Below are 14,056 nucleotides of genomic sequence, written 5' to 3'. Positions count from 1 at the left end.
CATTGAGAAATAGTTTGGTAAATTTTTGGGTCAAATTAACCAGTTATCTACCTTTTGATAAGCAGCTAGCTAGTTAGCTCCCATTCCAAATTCAAGTCTTTCTAAACTAATATCTGACTAACTCAGAAATATTAAGTTGTTTCAGAATGAAACTAGCTAACGCGTCATGCTTTGTAACATGTTAGCTAGCTATCCCCAGTTAGATAATGTATTTTCACTTATTGCATCTGCATGCTTGTTGAGTTCTCCCAGGTGCACCCGTTAGTTCGTGAGCTGGCTGCTCGTTCTAAATAGTATAATCTAATCTGCTCAAAACAGTGGCAGCATGTGCAGCATTTGTCATTCGGTTTTTGACATGCAAAAGTGAAATCTATTTATGCTGTTGTTCAAATGCACAGATCACTTATATATCTTCTCAAAGAAACTATCGGTAGTTCGAAAACTTGGCATCATATTTTTGTCATGCTGCTTTGTTGACAACTCTAATGAACCCGCGCCCCTGGTATTCAGCCAATCAGCAGCCACCACTGGATCTTAGATCATTCCTCCATACAGAATCCTTCCAAAGCCTTGATATCCTTCATCTGCGCTTATGGACTGCCCTCTTTAATTTAAACCACAGGTTTTCAATGAGTTTCAAGTCCAGAGACTGAGATGGCCAATGCAAAATGTTGATTTTCTGTCAAATTAACCATTTCTTTGTGTAATTTGATGTGTGCTTGGGGTTATTTTCTTGCTGGAAGATCCACTTGCAGCCAGGTTTCAGCCTCCTGGCAGAGGCAACTAGGTTTTTGTCTAGAATGTCTAGTACTGGGTAAAGTTGATGATGCCTTAACCATAACAAGGGCCCCAGGACCAATGGAAGAAAAGTAGCCCCATAACATCCACCACCATTTAGTAGGTAGGGGTAGGTATGTGGTATAGGTTTCTTTTCTGCTCATGCATTCTAATAGACTGCAAACCCACCACTGGAGCACTTGGTTAAGGAGCTCTATTTTCATGTCATCTGAGCAAACCCACCACTGGAACACGTGGTTAAGGAGCTCTATTTTCATGTCATCTGACCAAAGCACCGGTTCCAATCCATGTACCAATGCCGCTTACTAAACTCAAAACTACATATGTTGGATGACATGAAATACAACTATTTGGTCACGCACACCAGGGGTGGGTTTGGCGTCGAAATGAGAATGCTGCCTAAATTTGTTGTGTGTAAAAAAACGATTTTGAAAAAAGTAGCGCCCCTTGTGTGCACTGCCGGTAATACCAACGGTATGAAGGTATGAAAATCTGAACCGCCCAACCTTAACGAAAATGTATTCTGTCTGTCTTTGTATTCAAATAATATTTGCTTCCAGCTTGCTAGCCTTTGATGAGTTCTGACTATAAACTTAAAATATTGTTAATTATCAGGTATTCTATTGAAATATTGAGAGCCATAGTCTGGTTTCTACACCAGAAGTTAATGGTTATCTGTAGGAGGAATGTATATGGTGGAGGCAATTAAGCTTGGAATGTATTGAGTAAAGGAAGGGCAATCACGTGTGCAGGCATTGATAAGGGTGGAGAGATGTGGCTTAGTGAGGAATGGGGGGCCGAAGTCAGGTCAGGTCAGTCTAATAAAGATGTCATGTTTAGAGAGAAGGAAGAGATTCCAACCAAATTGTGGTATATATTCTACCACTGGTGGAAATATGTCTTTGCCTGTTCAGCTGTTCGATCCTTTGGGTGAATAAACTTCGTTGGAGCTTTTATAGTGTCCGTCAGTTTCTTACTCTGTTATTTAGAATCTAACACCTTCTATCCCTTCAGAAGAGTGAGAACACAAAGGACCAGAGCAGAGCCTTTGATGCTCTGACACAGGGACGTCACACAAATAACCCTGAATCCAGAGACTGTACTGTAGAAGGAGTGAGTCATTCCTATTGCTTTAAGGTTTCGTATTGCTTAATGGTTATGTTCACACAATACTACAAGGACTGCTTTGGTATGCGGTGCAGTTTGGTTTAATGTGGAGAGGATGTGAATATTGGAATTTCGCTCAATAAATGAACTGAAACCAAAGGAGCTAGGACAAGAAACAAGATATATTATCTGTGCCAAAGACATGAACATTTACATAATTACACTGTGTAAAACTGTTTTGACAGCTTGTGCCTAGCTCTGGCACGACAGAGTAAGGGGAGAGAAATCCCAAGAGGTGTACACATTCAGCATAGTAAAAGACAGAGGAAGTGATGTAATTCTTGATTAATCTACATTACTGATTCATACTGTGAAGGAAGGCACGGGGTAAGATGAGTGGGAGGCGATAGATCAGACTATATTGGGGAAACACTGTGCAGTGATGCTCTTGATATCATTTTAATGATAAGAAAATCTTCAGTGGGAAGAATATAATGTTATTTAGAGACAGTTCAGTACCTTTGGTTTCAATTATGCACGGCACCTCACTCTTCATCTCCTCGTCCTCCACCAGCTCCTCTACCTTCTTCTGCTTGCAAGGCCGCCCAACCCTGGAAGAGAGAGCAGGGGGTCAATAGAGACACAAAAAGAGGGCAGTCTTGCAGGAACTGGGATCACACAATTTGGAAAAACATTTTTCATGACATACTGAGTTATTACTTAATTTATTATCACAGTACATTCCAAGATGTTCTAATACCTTCACTACTCCTGGGGTGAAAATGTAATGTATATTGTAATCACTCTCAAATCCCCAAAATTGTTCGGTCATACGCAATCAACATGCTGCTCTGATGAGTCTTGATAATTCATAAATAACAGGGTAATGACTTGAGCTTCTCTCTAAATTAAACTTAGCGAACACCTTCGGTCCCCTCTCTTTTCCATGTCTTCAGAAATTGTTTTGTACATTGGACTGAAAGCAGGTTCCAACTCCTGAATAAAACAGAGATAAAACTTGGTGCCAGTCCCTGGACAACCAATTTCTCTACGCAAATAACATTACTCAACATTTTAACAATCAACATTTTTTAATGAACATTTTAAGAATAAAGTGATGTTTTTGGTGAATTTCATGTTAGCCTATACAAATCAAGCTGCCCACATATGGCCAACAGCTCTGTGGCCATGCTTGTGGAGTAGAGATACTGTACATTTATAGTGAAATGGGATTGAGTGCATATTAGTGTAAATACCTGCTGGTAATGACATTAAAGTGTTTTTACAAGAGAAACACAGCATTATGTCATTTAATTATACATTACTTTAAACCTGAAGAAAACAGTGCATGATGGATTTGGTAGTGTATGCTTGAGGAGTAATTTTTACTACTAGTCCTTAAATAACCATAATGAAAGGAGGGCAACTGGAGGGCAGGCATTAGTCAGATGAGTTTGACAATGGTTGGGGAAGCTGATGTAGAGAGGCTTGGTAATTAGAGCAATCTTTAATTCTACTACCGTGACTCTGCGGCTCTCTGTGTGGCTCTCTGTGTGAAAATAGATAGATGCTGATCTTAGCCCATGAACATTAAACTCTCAAGTCCAGAAAAAAGCACAAATAACCTCAATTGTGTATCGGTCACTTGAAGGAAGATGTGTACACTCATTGGACAGTTTATTAGGTACACCACACCCGTTCATGAAAATGGATCCCTCCTACAGACAGTGAGTTACGTGGCCATGGCTTGCTATATAAAGCAGGCATCGAAGCATTCAGTTACTGTTCGATTGAACGTTAGAATGGGCAAAATTAGTGACCTAAACAACTTTGATCATGGTATGATCGTCGGTGCCAGGCACGCCGGATCCAGTTTCTCAGAAAGGTTCGCCCTCCTGGGCTTTTCAAGCACAATAGTGTATAGGGCTGTCCCCGACAAAAAAAAGTTAAAAATCTTGGTCGATTGAGCGAAATTTTTAAACATGTATTTTTCCATATATACAGTCGTGGCCAAATGTTTTGAGAATGACACAAATATAAATTTTCACAAAGTCTGCTGCCTCAGTTTGTATGATGGCAATTTGCATATACTCCAGAATGTTATGAAGAGTGATCAGATGAATTGCAATGAATTGCAAAGTCCCTCTTTGCCATGCAAATGAACTGAATCCCCCAAAAACATTTCCACTGCATTTCAGCCCTGCCATAAAAGGACCAGCTGGCATCATGTCAGTGATTTTCTCGTTAACACAGGTGTGAGTGTTGACGAGGACAAGGCTGGAGATCACTCTGTCATGCTGATTGAGTTCGAATAACAGACTGGACACTTCAAAAGGAGCGTGGTGCTTGGAATCATTGTTCTTCCTCTGTCAACCATGGTTACATGCAAGGAAACACGTGCCGTCATCATTGCTTTGCACAAAAAGGGCTTCACAGGCAAGGATATTGCTGCCAGTAAGGTTGCACCTAAAATCAACCATTTATCGGATCATCAAAAACTTCAAGGAGAGCGATTTAATTGTTGTGAAGAAGGCTTCAGGGCGCCCAAGAAAGTCCAGCAAGCGCCAGGACCGTCTCCTATCGGGGCACCACCAGTACAGAGCTTGCTCAGGAATGGCAGCAGGCAGGTGTGAGTGCATCTGCACGCACAGTGAGGCGAAGACTTTTGGAGGATGGCCTGGTGTAAGAAGAGCAGCAAAGAAGCCACTTCTCTCAAGGAAAAACATCAGGGACAGACTGATATTCTGCAAAAGGTACAGGGATTGGACTGCTGAGGACTGGGTTAAAGTCATTTTCTCTGATGAATCCCCTTTCCGATTGTTTGGGGCATCCGGAAAAAAGCTTGCCGGAGAAGACAAGGTGAGCGCTACCATCAGGCCTGTGTCATGCCAACCATTCATGTGTGGGGTTGCTTCTCAGCCAAGGGAGTGGGCTCACTCACAATTTTGCCTAAGAACACAGCCATGAATAAAGAATGGTACCAACCCATCCTCCGGGTGCAACTTCTCCCAACCATCCAGGAACAGTTTGGTGACGAACAATGCCTTTTCCAGTATGATGGAGCACCTTGCCATAAGGCAAAAGTGATAACTAAGTGGCTCGGGGAAAAAAACATCAATATTTTGGGTCCATGGCCAGGAAACTCCCCAGACCTTAATCCCATTGAGAACTTGTGGTCAATCCTCAAGAGGCGGGTAGACAAACAATAACCCACAAATTCTGATAAATTCCAAGCATTGATTATGCAAGAATGGGCTGCCATCAGTCAGGATGTGGCCCAGAAGTTAATTGACAGCATGCCAGGGTGGATTGCAGAGGTCTAAATTAAAAAAGAAGGGTCAACACTGCAAATATTGACTCTTTGCATCAACTTCATGTAATTGTCAATAAAAGCCTTTGACACTTATGAAATGCTTGTAATTATAGTTCAGTATTCCATAGTAACATCTGACAAAAATATCTAAAAACCCTGAAGCAGCAAACTTTGTGGAAATTAATATTTGTGTCATTCTCAAAACATTTGGCCACGACTGTAGACACACCCTATGTGTTTGAATAAAATCAACTAAATGCACTGAACTTGTCTGATACTTTAAGAGCACTGTTTGATTAAATAAGTAAGACACAAATGACTCAAGAGGGGGCCACGCTGTGTTAAAAAAAAAAAATTAACAGCCATTTCATTTCTTATTTGTTTCTCTGACTGAAAAGTTATGTTACCAAAATCCCTAATTTGTTTAGAAATAACATTCCCTATTTGCTCAACACTTGCTCTCTTTATGTGAAACACGTATGCATCGCATGCATGTGACCAATAGGGACTGACCTACTGAATAGCCTATCATAATAGCCTAGTGGTTAAGGCCAGTAACCGAAAGGTTGCTGGATCGAATCCCCGAGCTGACAAGGTAAAAATCTGTCGTTCTGCCCCTGAACAAGGCAGTTAACCCACTGTTCCCCGGTAGGCCGTCATTGTAAATAAGAATTTGTTCTTAACTGGCTTGCCTAGTTAAATTAAATAAAAATAATCACATCAATAAATTTGTTATAACAAACTCTGAATGCCATAACACATGTGACAGCAAAATTGATGCAGAAGATGGGAAATAGGAACTTGAAATGAGTGAATGTTTACTGGTTGCCCAGGAGGGAAAGGGGAAGTCAGATGTATTTGACTTAGTTGTGGAAAATACTGTAGATCATGCAAGCACGCTGTGTGAGTATTATGTGTGCCAAACAGGTGCTGTTAGATTACAATATTATATTTTTTTCTGACCATTTGGAACAGTGTAAACAACACTAAATTGTGTACCAGTGTCTGTTCTAACCAAAACATGTTTTGTATAAAGCAAAGACTAGAAACAGTTACATGCATTTGTGAATTGCGGTATATTTATTGTTTAGGCTAATTATTCAGCTCCCTTATTTTATGCTTGATTTCATATCAAAGCATGAATGACTCGTATGCTGTGTGATGACATGAACAAATGATTGATTGATACATTAGCTCAGCAGTTCCCAAACTAGGGGTTGCGACGCAATGTGGGGTCGCCTGATGTGAAAATGGGGTCGCGGGAGAAAAACATTTATATACAAAAAATACTATATATTATAAAATCGTCTTTGTATCTCAAATTCATTGCAATATGGTTACCCTTAAATATCTAAATGAAAATTACTCCAATCTAAAAGATAAAATTCAACCAGAGAGCACCCTTAGATCATGGGAAAAGGCCGCACTTGACCGTTGCACTTGAATTATTCCCACGGTGAATGGCTATGCCTATTACACTATGAAACCACACACTATTGCAGAGACATTACTGGCCACAATTGATATGGTGAAAACAATGTGTGGGGTGACAGAGGCACACAAACACATCAATACCTTTGTCAGATTACATTGTTAAACGAAGAATTTATGCTATTGTGAGCAATCAAGAGGAGACTGACTAAATGACTCAAAAACTCCCCAGCTTATGCTCTCCAAATGGATGTTAGCTGTGAGGACCGAGATGCGCATGCATTGACTTTTGTTCACTATACATGTCGGGGGATGTTATTCACAAGGACATATTGTTCTGTCTCACGATTCCCGAGAATGAAACAGCACAGGGGATGTTCAGTGTGCTGCATGGCTATATTGATGAAAAACTGATTAATCATGTGACCGAATGCATTCACGGGTCACTACGGAGGAGTTTTGGTTCTTGACTCAAAGGGAATACCCTGCTGTCTCCCTCTGATCATCCAACTCAGAATTCCAACTCGGGAACTTAGGCCTCTTTCTAGAGCCCCGTCCTTCTGACCTGAAGATCACTGACATCAGGATTTGAGTTCCCAGTTGTCTTGAAAGCACCATAAAACTCACAGTACCCTTTGCCAGCTCTGTGTGAAACTGGATTCGGTGCTATCGTTTGCATTAAAACCAAATACCGATCCAGGTTGGATGTGACAGCAGAGATGAGGTGTTTACTGTTGACCACGCCCCCTAACTTTGAGAAGGTTAAGCTCACCCATCTCATTATTTTGTTTTTTTTTATTTCACCTTTATTTAACCAGGTAGGCAAGTTGAGAACAAGTTCTCATTTACTACTGCGACCTGGCCAAGATAAAGCAAAGCAGTTCGACACATATAACAACACAGAGTTACACATGGAGTAAAACAAACATACAGTCAATAATACAGTAGAAAAATAAGTATATACAATGTGAGCAAATGAGGTGAGATAAGGGAGGTAAAGGAAATAAATAGGCCATGGTGGTGAAGTAAATACAATATAGCAATTAAAACACTGGAATGGTAGATTTGACAGTAGATGAGTGTGCAAAGTAGAAATACTGGGGTGCAAAGGAGCAAAATAAATAAATACAGTAGGGGAAGTGGTAGTTGTTTGGGCTATTTATAGATGGGCTATGTACAGGTGCAGTGATCGGTGAGCTGCTCTGACAGCTGGTGCTTAAAGCTAGTGAGGGAGATAAGTGTTTCCAGTTTCAGAGATTTTTGTAGTTCGTTCCAGTCATTGGCAGCAGAGAACTGGAAGGAGAGGCGGCCAAAGGAGGAATTGGCTTTGGGGGTGATAGGTGAGATATACCTGCTGGAACACGTGCTACGTGAGGGTGCAGCTATGGTGACCAGCGAGCAGAGATAAGGCGGGACTTTACCTAGCAGGGTCTTGTAGATGACCTGGAGCCAGTGGGTTTGGCGACGAGTATGAAGCGAGGGCCAGCCAACGAGAGGGTACAGGGCGCAGTGGTGGGTAGTATATGGGGCTTTGGTGACAAAACGGATGGCACTGTGATAGACTGCATCCAATTTGTTGAGTAGGGTGTTGGAGGCTATTTTGTAAATGACATCGCCAAAGTCGAGGATTGGTAAGATGGTCAGTTTTACGAGGGTATGTTTGGCAGCATGAGTGAAGGATGCTTTGTTGCGAAATAGGAAGCCAAATTCTAGATTTAACTTTGGATTGGAGATGTTTGATGTGAGTCTGGAAGGAGAGTTTACAGTCTAACCAGACACCTAGGTATTTGTAGTTGTCCACATATTCTAAGTCAGAACTGTCCAGAGTAGTGATGCTGGACGGGCTGGCAGGTGCAGGCAGCGATTAGTGGTGGTGAGATAAGATACATTATGTCAGACTAATTTGCAATTGACTGTCATACCATCACATACTTTTAACATGAGGCTGAGTTGAATAGACCATCAGAAATACTGTTATAATGTTGACTGGCATAGCCCCAAATAAAAAAGTAAATTATATTTTTTTWAATTCACGTGGTTGGGGTTGCGAATATTTTCAGATATCAAAAGGGGTTGTGGGCAAAAAAAGTTAGGGAGCCCCTGCAGTAGCCTATATATTGAAATATAGGCCTAAGAAGGTTACGGTATTAATAATAAACAGGAAGCGCTCTTAGGCCTACAGCTCAGTGCTGGTTATACAAGACTGCATGCATATTATGTGTGACAAACAGGTGTTGTTAGATCACAATGTTTGGAACGGTGTAAACAACACTAAATAATTTAAAAGTAATACCAGTCTGTTCTAATGGGGAAAAAGCCTTAATTACAGCATAGCAAAGATTAAAAACAGCACATTTGTGAAATTGCTTTATCCTACAGTTTGTGGTTGAGTGAGGCTTGGTGTTCTCAACACCAATATGCTGGTTAACTTTGCTTTTATGCACATATAGAAGCAACATACAGTACCAGTCAAAAGTTTGGACACACATTCCAGTTTATTTTTTAAAACTATTTTCTACATTGTAGAATAATAGTGAAGACATCAAAACTATGAAATAACACATATGGAATCATGTAGTAACCAGAAAAGTGAATGAGTAGGTGTGTCCAAACATTTGACTGGTACTGTACAGGGAAAGGCACCAATTCAACGGCAAACTGAAGATTATGTTTCAGAAGCGCGGACAGTGACCGCTATCCAACGCGTAAGAACGCACATTTGTTATAAAATATTATTATATTTGTTAGTGTTGCACCATTATTCTTACATAATATAACCATATAAAAAACAATTGGGGGGGGGGGGGTTATTTTGTATTTTATTTCACTGCCTTTTTATCCCCAATTTTGTGATATCCAATTGCTATCCAATCACAATCTTGTCTCATCACTGCAACTCCCCAACAGGCTTGGGAGAAGTGAAGATCGAGTCATGTCTCGCAGATTTCACGCAAACATCAGAAATTCACAAGCTAGTAACAACCTGTTACGTGACTAGCAAATCAGGTCCTCACAGTCCTATCAAGAGTCCAACACTGGGCCAGCAGGAAAGCAGGCAGGCAGGCAGGCAGTAATAACACAGTACAGTCACACACCACTCCACCATCAGATTTAATGCCAGGTCTGGCAGCCATTCCGGAGAGCAGGGCTATTCACATGCATTGTAAGGGCCACTCACCTCCTCTTGGGCTCTGTGCCGGCGGGTTTCGCCATGCCGCTGCCAGCCATCTCACCCCTGCCAGGCTTTTCCAGGTGATTTGTGTTGGCGCTTAAGTGCTTGCTAAGAAGTTGTCAGAGAGAGGAATTGCTTTTAAGTTGTGCAGAAAGAACATCCATAATAAGAGAGCCATGGCTGGCGGGGAACTGTTTAGAATGTTGAGTCACTTCAGACAGAAATAGATGAGGGCTGTTCACACTTATTTGGGTGTTAAGCTGCTAAAATGCTTGAAGGAATCTGGAAATGCAGTTATATTTCAAAATACGAAGCTACACGATGATAGTTTCAGCCAAACTCAGGAATTATATATTTCCCCCCCTACAACATTGTCTCAGTCTGTCTGGGAATGTCTGAGAATGTTGATTAGTTAAGAGCATTCTGAGCGTGTTCTGGTTACTAATTGGTCCTTACTCTGCATTGAGAGCTAGAGCTGGGTGGTTCTCTGGGTTGGGTTCTGCCCGTCGGGGTCGGCCCAGTCCTCCTGACCCTGGCATCTCACCACTCAGACGGTCTGGCAGCACTGAGTCCTTGTTGATGTTGATGTCAGAGTATGGGCATCCCACCGCACTGCAAATCAGAACACGGACATTATTACAAATTACTGATTTAAGAAAAAGGACTTTGTGTAATAACAACTTCATAATAGGACTTCATTATAACTTAATAAGGTATTAATAACATATGTCACCGTCAGACAAGATATGATTTCACACTTCAATGTTCTTGGGGACAGAATCAATAAAAGCAATAATAAATAATGAGAATAAGGAAGTTGTCTCACACTGAGAGCGTGTCACAGACTCTCTTTCCTGTCTAATCGGGCAAAAGATGATGTTGCCATAAAACATGTGAGTTTACACAGTTCCAAGTACTTCTCAATAGTCACTGCAGCAAACCAAAGAATTCTGAGTCGCTGGGGTTGACGTAATTAATTCCAGGGTGATGAATCTCAATTTGGAAGCATTACATTTGCTGCAGACAATAGTGCAGACTGTGACTACTTCATTACAGTGCATTATCACCTCCCACCTGTGTAATGTACAACTTCTCATTAACTTTGGGGAAAACATACTTTAACTCCACTAAAAAGGAAATATATAAACAACATATTTGCATATACATGGGGGTATGGATGGTTGAGTAACTGCGACCACTGACTGACGAGAGAAGAGAAATTGAAGCGTTTTTCTCATTCTCCTCTAATCCCTCTCTCATTCCCCCCTGGCCACATTCACACATTTTTATTAAAATGAGGATCTTTCCCATTATTTCTGTCCATAGCTAGCTGTGGCGCTACCTGTTTAATATGCCAGGTTAGCCCACAAATACTGATAAAGCGCCCTTCATTCCATATATACATTTTAATAAACAACATTATGTACTCCGACTCCAAGGTTAATCAGCTTACATTACAGATACTGAACCATGGTACAGTGTCCCCATTAAAAAGTGACTCTACAGCAGTATCTATGACCTCAGGTAACTATATAATGTAGGACTTAAACGTCAGAGTCATATTGCCTTTTCTGCAAATATTTTTCTGCTCACATTAGTAGATATACTACACCTGGAGGGGTATATGCTGTAAGAATGCCAGCTGATGCAGATGCATCATTGTAGGTGTATGGAGAGTGGAGATGTGGTTTCTTCGGAGAAAAGGGAAAGAATGGTGATGAATACTGATGGGAGAGTGACACTCATGCGCTTACACGGCTGTGCTTCTAGCTCCACACAGCCAATTATACAGCCTCACCTCAGGGGCGTACAGGTACGTGTGGATCATGTACAATACCAATACTGTTGACATCCAGACCTAACACATCTGCTGTAGGCACATATTGGGTGTCTTTTGCATTACGGATGTCTATGCTACAATATCGGCTAATACATGTAACCGGTTGATCAATGAGCAAGAAGACCCAGTTTGACCATTCACCAGCCTGTAGTGATATGAAGCCTGTTTTTGTTATTTGTATTATAATTTTTTATTTATTTAACATTTATTTAACTTGGAAAATCAGTTAAGAACAAATTATTATTTACAATAACGGCCTACCCCGGCTAAACCCTACCCCGGACGACGCTGGGCCAATTGTGCGCCACCCTATGCAACTCCCAATCACGGCCGGATGTGATACAGCCTGGAATCGAACCAGGGTCTGTAGTGACGCCTCTAGCACTGAGATGCATTGCCTTAGACCGCTCGGGAGCCCTATAAGTTTCAGTTTCCAGTAGATGGTAGTTTTAATCCTGGCCAGCCAGATTGAGTGCTGTGAGAGAGAGAGAGCACCTGTGGTGGCCAGAGTAGCGGGCTCCTTTGATGTGGCCCACACCTTTACACCCTGGGGTGGGACATCCGCCCTGCCCTGACGACTCAAACAGCTCCTGTGGACCTGGGGATGAGGAGAGGGGGAGATATTACATTCGGATCTACAGTCAAACGTTTGGACACACCTACCTACATTCAAGGGTTTTTCTTTATTTTTCCTATTTTCTACATTTCAGAATAATAGTGAAGACATCAAAACTATGAAATAACACATATGGAATCATGTAGTAAGCAAAAAAGTGTTAAACAAATCTAAATATATTTTATATTTGAGATACTTCAAAGTAGCCACCTTTTTCCTTAATGACCGCTTTGCACACTCTTGGCATGTTCTCAACCAGTTTCACGAGGCAGTCACCTGGAATGCATTTCAATTAACAGGTGTCCCTTGTTAAAAGTGAATTTGTGGAATTTATTTCCTTCTTAATGCGTTTGAGCCAATCAGTTGGTAAATAACCAAGTCCATATTATGGCAAGAACAGCTCAAATAAGCAACGAGAAATGACAGTCCATCATGAAGTTTAGTCAACCCTGAAAATGTCAAGAACTTTGAAAGTTTCTTCAAGTGCAGTTGCAAAAACCATCAAGCGCTATGATGAAACTAGATCTCATGAGGACCGCCACAGGAAAGGAAGACCCAGAGTTACCTCTGCTGCAGAGGATAAGTTCATTAGTTACCAGCCTCAGAAATTGCAGCCCAAATAAATGCTTCACAGAGTTCAAGTGACAAACACATCTCAACATCAACTGTTCATAGGAGACTGTGTGAATCAGGACACCAATAATAAGAAGAGATTTGCTTGGGCCAAGAAAAACAAGCAATGGACATTAGACCGGTGGAAATCTGTGCTTTGGTCTGATGAGTCCAAATTTTTGATTTTTGGTTCCAACCACTGTGTCTTTGTGAGACGCAAAGTAGGTGAACAGATGATCTCCGCATGTGTACTTCCCACTGTGAAGCATGGAGGAGGAGGTGTGATGTGTGGGGGTGCTTTGCTGGTGATACTGTCATTGATTGATTTATTTAGATTTCAAAGCACACTTAACCAGCATGGCTATCACAGCATTCTGCAGGAATACGCCATCCCATCTGGTTTGCGCTTAGTGGGACTATCACAGGACCTCCAGGCTGTGTAAGGGCTATTTGACCAAGAAGGAGAGTGATGTAGTGCTGCATCAGATGAACTGGTCTCCACAATCACCTGACCTCAACCCAATTGAGATGGTTTGGGATGAGTTGGACCGCAGAGTGAAAGAAAAGCAGCCAAAAAGTGCTCAGCATATGTGAGAATTTCTTCAAGACTTTTGGACAAAACAGTCCAGGTAAAGCTGGTTGAGAGAATGCCAAGAGTGTGCAAAGCTGTCATCAAGGCCAAGGGTGGCTACTTTGAAGAATCTAAAATCTAAAATATCTAGATTTGTTTAACACTTTTTCTAGTTACTACATGATTCCATGTGTTATTTCATAGTTTTGATGTCTTCAATATTATTTTACAATGTATAAAATAGTACAAATAAAGAAAAATCATTGAATGAGTAGGTGTGTCCAAACGTTTGACTTGTACTGTACCTAGTGAGACATTATTCACAACATGACTTCAGGCAAACCATCCGAGAATAATGTTACAAAATCTATTGGATTCATGTAATGCTAATGTGCAGTACAGTGTCCATATTAGGATAGCCTCAGAGTCACAAGGAGTAGGTGTCAACCTCACAAGGAGTTGGTACTAATGAGCGCCATACAGGTAGAGAAAAAGCAGATATTTCCCTGGATCTGTCCTTTTGACACGAGTGAGCTGCCATGTGAAGCAGTAGCTCTCTCTCTGAGAAACCAGCTCTGTACTCTGAAATATGACGG

The 14,056-nt window shown here is 41.2% G+C and overlaps 1 protein-coding gene across 2 annotated transcripts in view; it reads right to left on the bottom strand.

The window, feature by feature from the left end:
- LOC111954639 (lethal(3)malignant brain tumor-like protein 3) overlaps positions 1-14,056 on the bottom strand; it is a 43,483-nt gene that overhangs the window by 12,154 nt on the left and 17,273 nt on the right. For both annotated transcript variants that reach the window (XM_023974506.2, XM_023974505.2), the window contains exons 16-19: positions 12,157-12,259; positions 10,278-10,433; positions 9,828-9,929; positions 2,425-2,516 (exon numbers count right to left, since the gene is read on the bottom strand). In XM_023974506.2, coding sequence (XP_023830274.1) covers positions 2,425-2,516; positions 9,828-9,929; positions 10,278-10,433; positions 12,157-12,259 — 453 coding nt within the window. The remainder of the gene's footprint in view (positions 1-2,424; positions 2,517-9,827; positions 9,930-10,277; positions 10,434-12,156; positions 12,260-14,056) is intronic.

This window comes from Salvelinus sp. IW2-2015, linkage group LG28 (genome assembly GCF_002910315.2).
Source record: "Salvelinus sp. IW2-2015 linkage group LG28, ASM291031v2, whole genome shotgun sequence".
Classification (NCBI taxonomy): Eukaryota; Metazoa; Chordata; class Actinopteri; order Salmoniformes; family Salmonidae; genus Salvelinus; species Salvelinus sp. IW2-2015.
This window is presented reverse-complemented; position numbering and strand designations above follow the sequence as displayed.